Source organism: Panthera tigris, chromosome D1 (genome assembly GCF_018350195.1).
Source record: "Panthera tigris isolate Pti1 chromosome D1, P.tigris_Pti1_mat1.1, whole genome shotgun sequence".
NCBI lineage: Eukaryota > Metazoa > Chordata > Mammalia > Carnivora > Felidae > Panthera > Panthera tigris.
This window is the reverse complement of record NC_056669.1, coordinates 111194743-111208928: the sequence shown is the minus strand read 5'-3', so window position 1 is coordinate 111208928 and position 14186 is coordinate 111194743. Positions and strand designations below refer to the sequence as shown.

The 14186-nt window shown below is 60.7% G+C and overlaps 1 protein-coding gene across 12 annotated transcripts in view; it reads right to left on the bottom strand.

Annotated features, from left to right (window-relative positions):
- Positions 1-14186, bottom strand: part of ANO1 (anoctamin 1) — an 81966-nt gene that overhangs the window by 44231 nt on the left and 23549 nt on the right. For 8 of the 12 annotated variants that reach the window (XR_006208497.1, XM_042958992.1, XM_042958982.1 and 5 more), the window contains exons 6-10: positions 13140-13191; positions 10823-10888; positions 10278-10333; positions 7044-7085; positions 382-446 (exon numbers count right to left, since the gene is read on the bottom strand). Coding sequence is in view for 11 of the 12 variants with exons in the window: in XM_042958992.1 (XP_042814926.1) it covers positions 382-446; positions 7044-7085; positions 10278-10333; positions 10823-10888; positions 13140-13191 (281 nt within the window). In the remaining variant the exon portion in view is untranslated. The remainder of the gene's footprint in view (positions 1-381; positions 447-7043; positions 7086-10277; positions 10334-10822; positions 10889-13139; positions 13192-14186) is intronic. The other 4 variants (XM_042958984.1, XM_042958988.1, XM_042958985.1 and 1 more) reach the window with 1 other exon arrangement.

Here is a 14186-nt window from a genome sequence, read left to right as displayed (position 1 = left end):
TTGACGGGCTGCACTCCCGTCTGCAAGTCCCCACAGGACATCCGTCGCCTACTCCACTCCCCTTCCCGCCCCGGGAGAGAGGACGGCTCTCATCTTCCTCCCGACCCACAGACTCAAGAAGCCTCACCACTCGGCGGGGTGGGGCCCGGGCCGCGGGTTGGGGAGGAGGGGGTGAACAGGACGGAAAAGAATCTGTGGGCCCGTGGGGGACCTCGGGCCCCCTACCCAAGCTCAAGTTCAGACAGGCTCCCGGGTGTGGAACAGTCAGTGTGGTGAAAACGCACAGGGACGCTCATCCGACGGGCTGCCCACCAGGGACTCGCCTCCCACCGCCTCCTTCCGAGCAGCCGGGCCTGCTCGCACCCGGCGACCCCCTCTCACCTGACCAGGTCGATGGGCTGGTACTTGTAGAAAACCCCGTAACTCGCCCACTCTTGGTACAGGAGCTGGGGGAGAGCAAGCAGTGAGTGAGGACCAGTGGAAACGTAGCTTTGCTTCCCAGTCTCGGCTTACGGTGCACTGTCCATTCGTGCAGCAAAACCCCTCGAGAGCCGGCCACATGCCGGGTACGGTGCTGGGCACTGGGCTTTCGGAGGGGAGCACGGCGGACGCAGCCCTGAGCCCCGGGGCTCCCGTTCTGGCAGGGGAGACCCACACAAACCCTTCGGCTCCCACGAGGGCCTCAAAGAACCCACCGCCGTGGGAGCTGAGCTGGCAGGGGAGGCCGGTAGGGGCCTCCTTTTTAATTTCTTTTTTTTTTTTTTTAACATTTATTTGTTATTGAGCGACAGAGAGACACAGAGTGTGAGCAGGGGAGGGGAAGAGAGAGGGGAAGACACAGAATCCGAAGCGGGCTCCGGGCTCTGAGCTGTCAGCACAGAGCCCCACGCGGGGCTCGAACTCACAAACCGTGAGATCATGACCTGAGCCGAAGTCAGACGCTTAACTGACTGAGCCCCCCGGGGACCCCCAGCTTGGCGGGGGGTGCTCCTCAGCAAGAACGGGCTACTTCTTTAAGTGCGGGTGAGGACGGGAGAGAAGCTTCTAGAATCCCTGTGGAACCCTGACTCTACATGATTTGATCCGGAATTGATCCAAAACAGCCCAATCCTGTGAGGCTTTTCCCTTCAGGGTTCTTGGTTGTCCCAGTCAGACACCATGTCATTCTTCATAAAGGACAGAAACCACCAGGCTCTGGGAGGAGAGAATTACCGGTGGCAAGATTTTTAAAAACCTCACGGGACGCAAAGAGAGCTCGACGTTCGTCTCCCGAGATGGGCTGTCTGATTAACATGGCTTCGTGAAAATCAGCACACACCCCGTTGCCCCCCGGGCTTTGGGCAGGGATGGTAATGAGCTTGGTAGATGGAAGGCCGTGTATGAACACGTAGAGAGCGTCCTAGGAAAGACACAGGTTAGGACTGCTGGTTTTAAAAGAGAAACCCCACTCCTGTGGGTAATCGATGCTTTTCCAACCTTAACGCAAAGCCGAAGTCACACGGCCAGGACCCTCTGCGTGGGGCCGCCTGGCTCGGCTGGCACCAGGCGGGAAGGAGGGGGGAGGCAGGTGTGAGCACGGCCCCAGGGGCCCCCTGCTCCCTTCTGTGCAACACGGCTTGCCCTGTGACCTTCCCCCATCTCTCAACACTTAAGTTTTAACATTTTGGGGGGTGGGTTTCCCAGACTCACATTGTGTGCTGGTCCCTGGGATGCACACCAGGCCATGTCCCCACCACAAACACGCTGTCCTATGGCCCGCATGTGTGTCCCCCCGCCCTCCCTGCCCCAATTCGTCATGTCGAAGCCTTAACCCCACTGTGCCTGTATTTGGAGATGGGGATTTTGCGAAGTGATTCCGGTTAAACGACACTGTGCGGGTGGGGGTCTGATCTGAAGGGACCGGTGTCCTTCTAAAAAGAGACAGGAGAGGGGCACCTGGGTGGCTCAGTCGGTGAAGCGTCCGACTCTTGGTTTCGGCTCAGGTCACGATCTCGCGGTTTCGTGTTCGAGCCCCGCATGGGGCTCTGTGCCGACAGTGCTTGGGGTTTTCGGTCTCCCTTGCTCCCTGCCCCTCCCCCACTCGCACTTTCTCTGTCTCTCTCAAAATGAATAAACTTAAAAAAAAAAGAGAGAGAGACACAAGAACTTTCTTTCACCACGTCCGCGTGGAGAACATTGTGAGACAGCAGCCGGCCGCGAGCCAGTAAGAGGGCCCTCCCCTGAACTCGGCCCTGATGACCCCAGGATCTTGGGACCTCCAGCCTCCAGAACCGGGAGGCCATGAACGTCTGGGGTTCTGCTGTCGGTGGCCAGCCCTGACGGATACGCCTGCCCCCACTGCCCCACAGGCCGGAGCTGACAGACGTGACCTTTACGGGCACGAGACATCTTCAAGTAAGTCTCTGAAAACCAACCGTGTGCAAACGGTTCGCGGGGAGGGGTCCTGTTTCCACGGACCAGGGAGTCAGGGGTCCCTAGAAATGACCCTCCAACTCTCCATGTCCTCGGGATCCTTTGCAGCTCTGAGGAACAGGACTCAGGGGAGAACATAAGTTCTCTCTTCAGAGCGGGGAGGCAAATATCAGAGAAGCAAAATGCATCCTCAGGGAAGTACAAGCAAACCTCGCTGTCAGAATCCTGGGTTTTGCCTGCTCTGATCTTTGTAAGAGGACCTCTCTTCAGATTTTAAGGCTTCCTCTAAGTGCTACGCACTGTGTTCAGCCGGGTCCACGTTCTGGAGGACTAGGGGCCGGGCCGGCTGGTGGGCGGCCTCTGCAGCCCCCTACGGAACTGGGGTGCACGGGGTCCCCCCAGGAGCTAGAAGCCCCACTCCTGTGCCGAGATGCGGGCTCTGCTGGCCCCTGGTGGGCGTCCTGGGCACTGAGTCTGAGTCCCGAGCGCCAGGTGGGGCCCCCTCCCCTCTGAGCCCTGTCCAGGACAGACACTCCCCTCTGAGTGCATGACAGGCTCTCCTTCCTCCCTGGTCTGGGGGGATCCCCACGGGCTTAGGCCAGAGAGCTGGGGCCTTCCGTGTCTCAGCAGGCCCAGGTGTGCAGAAAAGAACGCGAAGGCCCCCCAGTTTCACCCTGCAAAGCGCCAACTTTGACGAGGGTGCGGGGCACCTCCGGAGAAGCGACGCGGCCACCAGTGACCCGGGTGGCTTCCTCCCCGAGCCGAGATCAAGCTGCCGCCGCGGGCCACACGCAGGCTGGGGGGCGCACCAGAGATGGGGCCAGAGGGAGGAGGGAGGGAAAGAGAGGGACGAGGATTTTGCCGGGGGACGGAAGGCCCTCTCAAAGGCATGGCCGGCCACGTCACACCGGTCCCCGTGCTCCCTGGCCGGCCCAGTGACACCGGCCTGCAGCAGGCCGGCCACCCTTCACTGGTGCGTGTGGCACACGGTGGCTTCCTACGTGACCACTTTACCTCCACGTGACTCTCTTCCTGCCAAGAAAAGAATTATCAATCACCCTGCAGCTGTCAGCGTAGAGAAATCGAACTCGAGATTTCCCTGTCACGGTTGGCAGAGCTCCAAGGGTGCACCTCAGCCTTGCGAGCAGGGTGGGAGGTGTCAGGGCCCTGGGGTCCGCCGGCTGGGGGCTGGTGGGCCCAGTCACAGTGACCTAAGAGCCTCCCAGAGCCCGGGCCTCAGAAGGAGCCCGGCTCAACCCACTGGCATCTCTCCTGCTCAGACCTCCCTCCTGGGCCCATGTGGCTGGGCAGGCCCGTTAGGGCACTAACGCTGTCCTTAATTTGTCCCTTGCTGTCTCCCTCTAGCACGAAGGCCCAGGAAGGCCAGGTTTGTCTGGTTCATGTTATCCCCAGAGCCTCTAACAGGGCCTGGGGCAGATAACAGGGTCCTAGTAAGTAACTGGGGAAGGAAGGAAGAAGGGAGGGAAGGAAAGAGGGAATAATAGGTCAGGGTCCTGTGGCTCTCAGTCCAGCACAGGGATGGAGACAACTCAGTTGACATCTGGAGCAACTGCCCTGCCCCGTGTCCCCGGATGAAGGAACGCTCGCTCCCAAGGGCCCTGAGGATCAAGCTGACAGTTACAGCCGTGCTCAGCCTTGGGTCTAGCCTGCCTCCTGCTCAAACATCCCTACTGTGCCCCTGCTCCTCCAGCTCAGCACAGAAAAATGGCCTTAGCTAGATTGCAGCCCCCTTTCCATCCTGTGAGGTATCTTGGGTCAGGCACTTGGGGCTGTTGACACTGATGGGACCAATAATGGGGGAACCACAGACTTTGTCACTGGAAAGGCAACATACTCAGAACCAGGTTGCTTAAAATGAAGCCACGTGGGAGAAGGAGAAGTTCTCCAAAGCTCTGAGTTAGGACCCAAACACTTATCTGGGACATTCCTCCCACCCTCCATCCCTTCCACCTGTCCACCCACCCAAGCATCCCCACTCATCATCCATCTATCCATCCAACTACCCACCCATCTCTCCATCCATCCCACCCATCATCCATCCATCCATCCACCTATCCCTCCATCCCATCCATCATCCATCCATCCATCATCCATCCATCCATCCCTCCATCCATCCACCCATCCCTCCATCCCATCCATCACCCATCCATCCCTCCATCCCATCCATCATCCATCCAACTACCCATCATCCATCCATCCCCCCATCCCATCCATCATCCAACCAACTACCCATCATCCATCCATCCATCATCCATCCATCTCTCCATCCATCCACCCATCCCTCCATCCCATCCATCATCCATCCAACTACCCATCATCCATCCAACTACCCATCATCCATCCATCCATCATCCATCCATCCCTCCATCCATCCACCTATCCCTCCATCCCATCCATCATCCATCCAACTACCCATCATCCATCCATCCATCATCCATCATCCATCCATCCCTCCATCCATCCACCCATCCCTCCATCCCATCCATCATCCATCCATCCCTCCATCTCATCCATCATCCATCCAACTACCCATCATCCATCCAACTACCCATCATCCATCCATCCCTCCCTCCATCCCATCCATCATCCATCCAACTACCCATCATCCATCCAACTACCCATCATCCATCCATCCCTCCATCCATCCACCCATCCCTCCATCCCATCCATCATCCATCCAACTACCCATCATCCATCCAACTACCCATCATCCATCCATCCATCATCCATCCATCCCTCCATCCATCCACCCATCCCTCCATCCCATCCATCATCCATCCAACTACCCATCATCCATCCATCCATCATCCATCCATCCCTCCATCCATCCACCCATCCCTCCATCCCATCCATCATCCATCCAACTACCCATCATCCATCCCATCCATCATCCATCCAACTACCCATCATCCATCCATCCATCATCCATCCAACTACCCATCATCCATCCAACTACCCATCATCCACCCATCCATCATCCATCCATCTCTCCATCCCATCCATCATCCATCCAACTACCCATCATCCATCCATCATCCATCCCATCCCTCAATCCCTCCATCCCTCTACCCACTCACCGCCCCCCCCCCCATCCACCCATCATCCGTCCATCCAATACTCCCAGACTACCCCCATGGGCCGGGCCTGGTACTCACTGCTGGGACACTAAATTCAGTGGGGGCGAGGGGAGTGGAGGGTGGACAGCATTCTAAGCAGAAGGAACAGGTAGATCTGAACAAACCTGGAATCATATTTGCTGGGCCTGGTGCCCAGTGATGCCAAGTAGCTCTCGAGTAGGTAACTGAATGAGACACTTTCGGTGCCAGGTGGCCACAGGCTGCGGAGTCTCAGATTAGCGAGGTGGCCAGCATGGCTGGTGCACAGGGAGGCAGTGGGGAGAAGCCACAGGAGGACTGAATTAGGCCTGAAGGGGGTCCCCGGGGCCCAAGGAGGAAGCTTCCCTAGGTGGAGAAAGGGCATCAGACCAGCGGCCCAGGGGCACAAAAAGATGAAGGGGGTGAATTCTGAGCCCAGAGCTGGCCCAGGCAGGCCTGGGGAGGGGACGGTGCTTCTCCAACGGGATCGAATGGGGGAGTTCTGCAAGTCACAGGGTCACAGACAAATGCCAGATGTCCCACTAAAAATAACCAAATATGTAATTTTTGAGCTAAATCAGATAGTATCTTCAGCTGGATTCCCGGGCGGGCAAGTTGTATCCAGTACCAAAGGTTTAAAAACATGTACGGGGGGCTGGAGGGAGGCAGGAATGGAGAACATTCCTCACACAGAGGTTCCCAGCCCGAGACTTGGGACAAGGCCACCATTGTGAGATTCTCAGGGAAGTATCTCCACCCACTGCCTCCGGAAGGATCTGCTCGTGGGGGACAAACACAGGTCCGGCGAGGACTGTTCCCCGAGGTGAACGAAGTTTGCATTTGGTTGGGAACCGGGAGGGGCTGCGGTGGACACGGGGAGGAGGCTGGACGCCAGGCATGGGTTTGGGTGCTGGACGTCTGGGAAGAACCTTCCGGAGCGTGGGGGATGGAAGAGAAAGGGCCACGGTGGGGGGGGCGGGGGCGGGGGGGGGTGTGGGGAAGCAGGGAGCCTGGGCTGGGAGCAGCAGGGAGAACACTGAAGAATAAAAAGAACACTCGGTGTCTCCCGACGTGTAACCCCAGGAACAGTAACTTTTCCATGAGAAAGGCTTCTAGGCCGAATAAACTTGAGAAACACCGGCTGAACGCGTCCACCAGACTCGCCGGTGTGCAGAGGGGGCCTGGCCACAGCGGGGCCCAAACTTCCTCACCCAGGAGCCGTGCAGGATCAGGCCCAGCGTCCGCAGGGAGCGTGGCAGACTGAACACCCGGGTGAGATACAGGTTTGGGGGCCCGCGGGCAAGGTCCAGGCAGAACGGCACGCCCTTGCCTTTATGCAACCCCCGCAACGCGCCCCGGACACTTGTCAGCATCAGCGAGAGGGGAGCAAGGCAGCGGGCAGGGTTCAGCGCCTTCCCCCCAGCGTGGGGGCTCCCGCGGGGGCCTCGGAGCAGCCCCGCCCCACCCGGGGCCCCCAGGGCCGAGCAGCACGGCCTCCGCTCCACGTCCACTTACTTTTCTGTCGTTGAACTCCACGTTTTCACCTTCGTAGTCTCCCTGTTCAAAAGGGGGAAAGGAGAACTCTCACCACCGGATGCAGCTTTCGAGTGGCGCAAATCCGCATCCAAACGCGAAGGCCAGACGGCGCATCACAGGAGAGGGAAGGCTGGCCTGGCCCAGCACCTCCGCCGGGCAGCCCTCCTGCCCTCGCCCCCTGTCACAGAGGCCACGTCCCGGAAAGGACCCAGGGCCACTTGCGAGGAACCAGCAGCATGCAAGAAAGGGGCTTTGCGTGGCCGTTGGGGGGTGGGGGGGGGGCGCGGGCGGGACAGTCCCAGTGCCTTGCCCTGCAGGCGCTGGGAGGACAGGAAGCTATACGGTCACCGAAGACAGATCAGTGAGCCCCACACTCGCATTTCACACGTGGTAACGCTGAGGCTCAGAGAAGCAAGGTGACTTTTCCGGGACAGACTGCCAAGCTGGGACCCCGTTCCGAGTCTTTAAATCCAGTGCAAGGGAGGGAGGACCTGAAAGTCAGAAGCCTGCCCAGCATATCGGCAGCTGGAACCAGGGACTCAGGGGAAGCAGCGGAGGGAGCGTGGCCCCCTGCGGGGCTGGCCTGGCCAAGCGGACTTGAAGATGGCCGGGAAGAAGCTCTGAGGCCCCCGGAGGTCTGCCGGGTACCTGCCGCACTCACCAGATCCTTCTATGACCCCCCCCCCCCGCCCCTCCAGGCAGGGAGCACTTGGCCTCACGCTCTCTGAACAGAGGTGCCCTGAGACCACTGTCATTAATGTTTCCCCCTGGGTCTTCAGGGCACCCTCCCCCGCCCCCGCCCAACCCCGGAGGCTTTCTGGGTGTTTCTCTTCATGGCCCAGACAGCCACACAGTCCAGCAGCATCTCATCTATTCGGGACCTCGAGGGTGACAGGTGCCAACCAGGAGGGAGGCCGCCAAGCCGCCACCTGAAATGTTAGTCCTGTCCCTGTATTTGATGCACGAATTCCAGGAGCCCTCCTCAGGGTCTCGCTCAGCGCAGACCCCTACTCCACACACCGTTCTCACAGTGGCTCTCTGGTTGCCGTGGCATCCAGCGCCTTGCCCGATGGGTATTCTTGTGGAATGAATGACCGGATGAACGAATGAGCACAGTAAACGAGGCCCTGCAAGGGGGTGGCGATGCCGCGGGCGACGCACTGAGGGCAGCAAGCCGTGACGCAGGACGACGGCGGCGGAGTTGGAGAAGGACCACCCAGCGTGCGGCCAAGAGCCGGGCACCTGAGCCTGGGTGTGTGGCTTCACGGTCCCGCCCCCTGCTCGAGCATGCGGGGTACGTTTGGACCAGTTCAGAGTGATTTATGTCCCCAAACGTTCCAACATCAGCTGTGGTACCTACGGGGGTGGGTGCCCTTCAATTGTGGGGGAAATTCATCGCTGTAAAATTCCGTAGTCCCTCAAGACGCCCAGAGTCCTCCCTCTGGCTGGAAAGAACCCCGCGGGTAGAGCTGGAGGCTGTGTGCCCCTGGACAAGCCATTGGGCAACCGCAGCCTCAGTTTTCCCGTCTGTAAAGCGGGAGCGGGCCCCACACGGACGGCCTCTCCACTGCCGTGTGAGGTTCAACGTTGGGCCCAGCTCCCCCCGCAGAAGCTGTTGCGATCCGGACCACGTCCTTAAGCCCGAGTCTCCACGTCTGCACCAGATTAAAGGAGACAGAGCTCCTACTAAACACAGCTCTCTGCATACAACGGGCGCTCAGAAATGTTGATGTCTCCCCTTTCCCTTTCAAGCCTTAGAGGGCTGACTCCAAACAGGTCTGGATGGCCCAGAACAGGCCCTGGCATCTCAGCAGGGGTGAGATCAAGGGCCCAGCAGTTTGTGAACTGGCGCAGGCCTGCGGGGCGGGGCCGTATTCCGGGAGCCAGCCGGGTGAGCACCCACTGACGAGAGCCTGACGGACGGTGATCGAGGCCCCTTCAGCCAGGACCACCGGCCAGGACCCGGGAGGTCTGAGCCCTGCCCTTGAAACACGCAACAGGTCGCTGGCCAAGGCAACCGACCCACGCGACCCAAATCAACACGGCGCTCGCTGAGCACCTACGTGCCGAGTGCTGCGCCTGTCCTGAGACCCGTGGGCGAGGACCAGCAGCCAGACGGCGGTGTCTGTGGGACGGGGGGCACTGGAAGCCAGGGGGATGGGGGGAAGCAGGGAGACATCAACGGGGCAGGGGCAGGGGCGGGAGGAGGGGGAAAAGGAAGGCTTTGTGTGGATGGTCTGTCCCGGGGAGGGCGGCTGCCAAGAGGAGCTTGCAGACAGAAGGGACAGCACCCCCGAAGGCACAAAGCGGCTCAGGTGACCCCACCTCCCCACAGGGAGTGACGCGAGGCTGGCAGCTGTGTGTCTCTTGGAGGCAGCGGTCAGGCAGGGCGGGGGGGAGGGGCGGCCCTTTGCTGTCGCGGAGACTGGGTTTCTCCCATCCAGCGTTTCACTGGAAGCCCTTCGCTTCTGTGTTCCCTCTGACACCGCTGGGAACCACTCCCACTTGCAGATGGGGACACTGAGGCTCAGCGAGAGGACAGGGGCCGCCTCCGCCCAGGGCTGCGGAAGACAGCGGCCAGGACTAGACTCTGGGTGCCCCGCCTCCCCGTCCGGCTCCCGCCTCGTGGCCCCCAGTCCTCGTAGCCACGCACGTTTGGAAAGTTCCAGAGGCCCTCTGTCCGGGGTTCCCACACTGCTGGGGCCCCACGGTGCATTCCCAGTACCCTGCTGAACCCTAGCCCCGGTCTCCATAGAGACAGCAAGAAGAGACTCATCCCTCTCCAGCCAAGCCAACGCACGGCCGCGGCCATGGGCTATATTTGTCGGGGGATACCGGAGGGATTTGGAGATCCAGCTCAGGAAGCTGGCCACTTGCTCTGCAGAAACAGACACACACAGAGCCCGGGTCATTCTGCCAGAGCGGGGGCGGGGTGGCCGGGGAGACCCAGGCAGGGGCAGCCGGCCACTGGGACAGGGTGTCGGCCACAAACGCCCCTGCCTCGGTGGACTCGTTCTGCAAGAAGAGATGCTCTGGGCACAACAGCAAGGCCCCCACCGGGGGAGCAGGGAAGGGCTGCGCGCGGCTGACATTTACAGGAGAGCCAAAGCAGGAAGCCAAGACCGCAGGATAATTAGAGCTCCCCGGGGGTGTGGCCCGCGGGGACTCGGGGCGGCCAATGACGCAGGGGCAAACTCCCTCAAGGTTACTTACATCGTGCAGGGGGTAGGCGGCCGAGTAAACGCCATTGGCCAGCAGGCTGGTGATACCTTAAAGACAAAGGCAGAGCGAGGATTAGGGACCAGGTCTGTCTCCTGCCTCTCTCTTTGCAAACAGAACAGTCCCAGGACTGACTCAGTCGCCGAGAATTTTCTCAAAGCCAAGTGCACCTGGCGGCCCAGAGCCAGGCCGCCTTTCTGGCGTTTCCTCCCCGGGTTCGACCAGGAGACGGTAAAACACATGCTCTATCGGCAGAATTAGGAAGACAGAGAGGACACCCCGAGAGAAAGTTCCACCTGGGAGGAGGGAGGTTCCCCGAACCTGCCAATCCACCAACTACCCACAGCGGCTGGAGGGCCAGTCTACAGACAAGAAAGGTGGATTGTAAGTGGTTAGAAAAGCTGAATCACGAGAAAAATACGGACGGGAAAATTGATGGTGTCAGAAAACACACATACAATTTGCAATTAGATTTTAGGCTGATTGGGAAAAGCCGGAGGGGAGGCCTGTGGGCCCCGCGTGGGGGCGGAGGCACTTACCGTATTTACTACATTTTCGCCTCTTACTTAAAAGGGCAGAGTCCTTCTTTCTTCCCTCTCCTTGCCCTGTTTGTACATCGGGCTATTAGTTACGTGAAAACGCCTGAAAGGACCAAAGCTGCATTTGGGGGAGAAAGCGCTCGGTGGGGCGGTGGCCGGGCCTCGACGGCTGCCCCAGGCCCTGCGCTGGGCGTGTCACGAGAGTCGCCAGACCTGCACCTCCCAGGGCCCGGAGGTGTGCATTCGGCGCCCCGCCCCCGGAGACGGTGCCGTGGACGGAAAGGCAGAGCCGGCCACGCACGGGGAGCCGGAACTCTGATCTCGCGCACATCCTGGGGGGCCAGCGCGGCACACGAGTCTCCAGGAGCCCTTTCCTGGTCACAGAACCCTCTGCCTGGCCGAAGGGGCTTTGTAGGGGGTCAGTGGGTCAGGGTTTCCAGTGGCCTGGCCGGCCCATCCCGTACTACTCCACGGGAAAACGGTGGGGAAGTGTCTTCCTCAAATCCACTTAAAAAGAGACCGCCTCTTCGGTCAGTGATCTGGAATGCTCGGGGTACCTGAGGGACGCTTGGAAACCCAAGCCAGCGAGAGGCGGAAGCATACAGCTCACGCCCACCTGCGTGAGAACTCATCTGTAATAAAAGTGGACGTGGGTCTGATTCAGGTTCATTGGCTCTTTACTATTCCTAGAACACTCTCAACGTGGCGTTGCCACAGGGCCTTTGCACAGACTGCTCCCTCTGTCTGGACCCCTCATTTTCTTCAGATCTCTGCTCAGATGTCCCCTCATCAGGAAGGCCTTTCTGGTCATTGGTCCTAAATCTTCCTGGCATCCCTTCCGACCACAGCAAGATGATGTTCTGGCTTTTCTGATTATTTATTATCTATTTCGTCCCCCAGAAGGTAAATCCCCCGAGGGCAACAGAACCCATCAGTACTCGCTGCAAGGTGAATGTGTGCCTTCGGAGGTCGGCAGGGCTTTCAGACAAGGGACCGAGGTGAAACGGGGTGCAGCAGGGACCCTTCACCTATCTGCTCTGCCACTGGGTTTGCCAGGGAACCGACAGGAACACTCAGAGACGTCCACCCCGGGGAAGACCCAGAACAGAGATCAACTCCAGCTGAGAAGCCCCCAGACCCGGGACCGCTTACAGACCTTTCAAGCAACCACGCGGGTTTGTGCTGGAAGGGACCCGACAGGCAGACTGAGGTCTGGGACACGATGCAGGGACGGCAGCCACACCTTCTCCCGTTTTTGGTGACCCGGGCCACCCTGGAAGCTCCTGTTCCCCCTGAGGTGGGCTGGGCCTCCGGGGACAGGTCTCCTGGGCTCCTCCTTGACCCGCGAAGGGGCCCCCGCTCCCACGGACTTAGGACACGGGCTTAGAGACTCCAGGCCCAGAAGGAGTCCCTGTGACTGGCCGTCAGGCATCCCAGCAGGACACGACAGCCCAGAGGGTCCAGCCTCCCCTCCCTCTGACTCCAGACGGTCCAGCTCTCCCTCCCAGCCCCCTCCCTGGGGGACGGGCCGTCCCCCAGCAAGCCCCCCACACTCCTGCTCTCCGCTTGCTTCCGGCGGTACTCTCCCCTCTGCGGGAAGCCACGCGTGTGAGGGTTCCCTGTCCTGCCACAGGCTCTGTGCCAGCCAGCACCACCCTGTACCCCTGGAGGGCGTTGTGCACACAGCTCTCAGCGGGGCGAAGGAGAGCTTAAGGAGAAGGGGGAGCGCTAGGCAAGGACGTTCCTTGGCTCCGAAGTCTCTCATTCTGGGGACCTCAGCCTGCCGCTGCGAGCAAGGGGCCTGCTCTGGGGTGGGGCCGGGGGTTCAACTCTGCACACCTCGGCGGGAAACGTCTGCATCTGTGGCTCGAGGCGCCCAGCCGGGCTGGTTCCGCGGCAGGTTCGGAACCTGGGGCGCGTGTCAAGCACGCGCCTTCCGGCGAGGCTTGGTGTGGGGCCGTGTGGGTCCCTGGTGGGGTGCCTTCCGCCCCCGGCCGGAACCCTACTTCCCGCTGGACCGTGAAGGTCAACGGCAGGGGACAGGGCCTCGGTCACCCCTGTCGTGTCCAGAGGCCAGTGGGAGGCTCCGAACGGCACCACGGAAGCCTCGAGCAGAGAGAAGGCATCCTGAGCACCGGGCCGTAAAACGGCCCCGCGGTCCCAGAGTGGCCCTCCCGTCTGAAACGGTTAGTAAACCAGCTGAAACCAAAACACGCTCAAAACCCCCAAACCGGCAGCCTGCCCCCCACGGAGACGATGGAGGCAAGATTAGCCCGGGGAGGGGAGCGCTGGGCTCAGGCCCCAGCAATGTCCTCACCCATGCTGTACTTGGCCTTGGTACACGTCGTTCTTTTCAGGATTTCATAGACCTGTTGCGGAGACAAGAGGGAGGGGCAGACGGTCATCCGGGCGGCAACGGCACGCAGAACCTGCCAGGCGGTGGCTGAGGAGGGACGTGGCCGAGCGTTACGGGCAACGACCCCCCACCGCTCTCTGAGGCAGCCTTCGTGAGGGTGCACAAGAACAGGGCCAAGGGCGTGGCGTTCTCAGGGATGTGTGTGACCGAGGGGTCCCGTGTCGCGCTTCCCTCCGTGGAGGCTGTGGGGTGCTGTTCAGGGTTGAGGGTTGTCCCCGGCGCCCTGGGGGACGGGCCGTCCTCCCTTTGGGCTGGGAAGGGAGTTGGCATTCAGAGCCACAGGGACCCAAGCAACAGCGCCCCTCCTGGGTGTACCCCTGGATCTTCTAGAAGCCCGAGGCGGGGGCAGGTCTCGGGGTTCCACGCCACCGTGCGTCACGAGGCAGCAGGGCGCGGGGTGCCTGGCGGAGGCCGTCCGGAAGGTCCCGCACCAGCCCAGCTCTGGGCCGTCTTCACTATCAAAAGGTTTCACCCGGTGGCCTCGAGAGCCCAGGCTTGGGAGCCTGCCCGGGTCTGGGCCTGGCTTCACGTGTAGATGTGAAGGGCAAGCTACCTCACCACCCTGTGCCTTAGTTTCCCCACCTGCAAAATGGGCTGAAATGACTGGCCCGAGGCCACAGAAGTGAGGGCGGGATCGCACAGGGCTCTCCCACGGCTGCCGGCTGCCCCCAGGCCCTGCTCCGTTCACCCCTGTCCTGCGTCCCCACCTGTCCCAGCCCCGGCCCAGCAACCTGGCCTCAGCAAACCCTCTCCCGAGGCCCAGGCCCTTCGCTGTCACTGTTCCTTCTGCCACAAGCACTTGTGCCCGGAGACCTGAGGCTACGGGGCAACTGCCACTCTGTTGCTCTGCCTTCTCACTCTGCTCTTGTCCCGGGGTGCTCCCTACCACCTGCCAAAGACGTGCCTGTCGCCTCTCTCCTCCTGCCGGTGCTGGGCACACACCAGGTG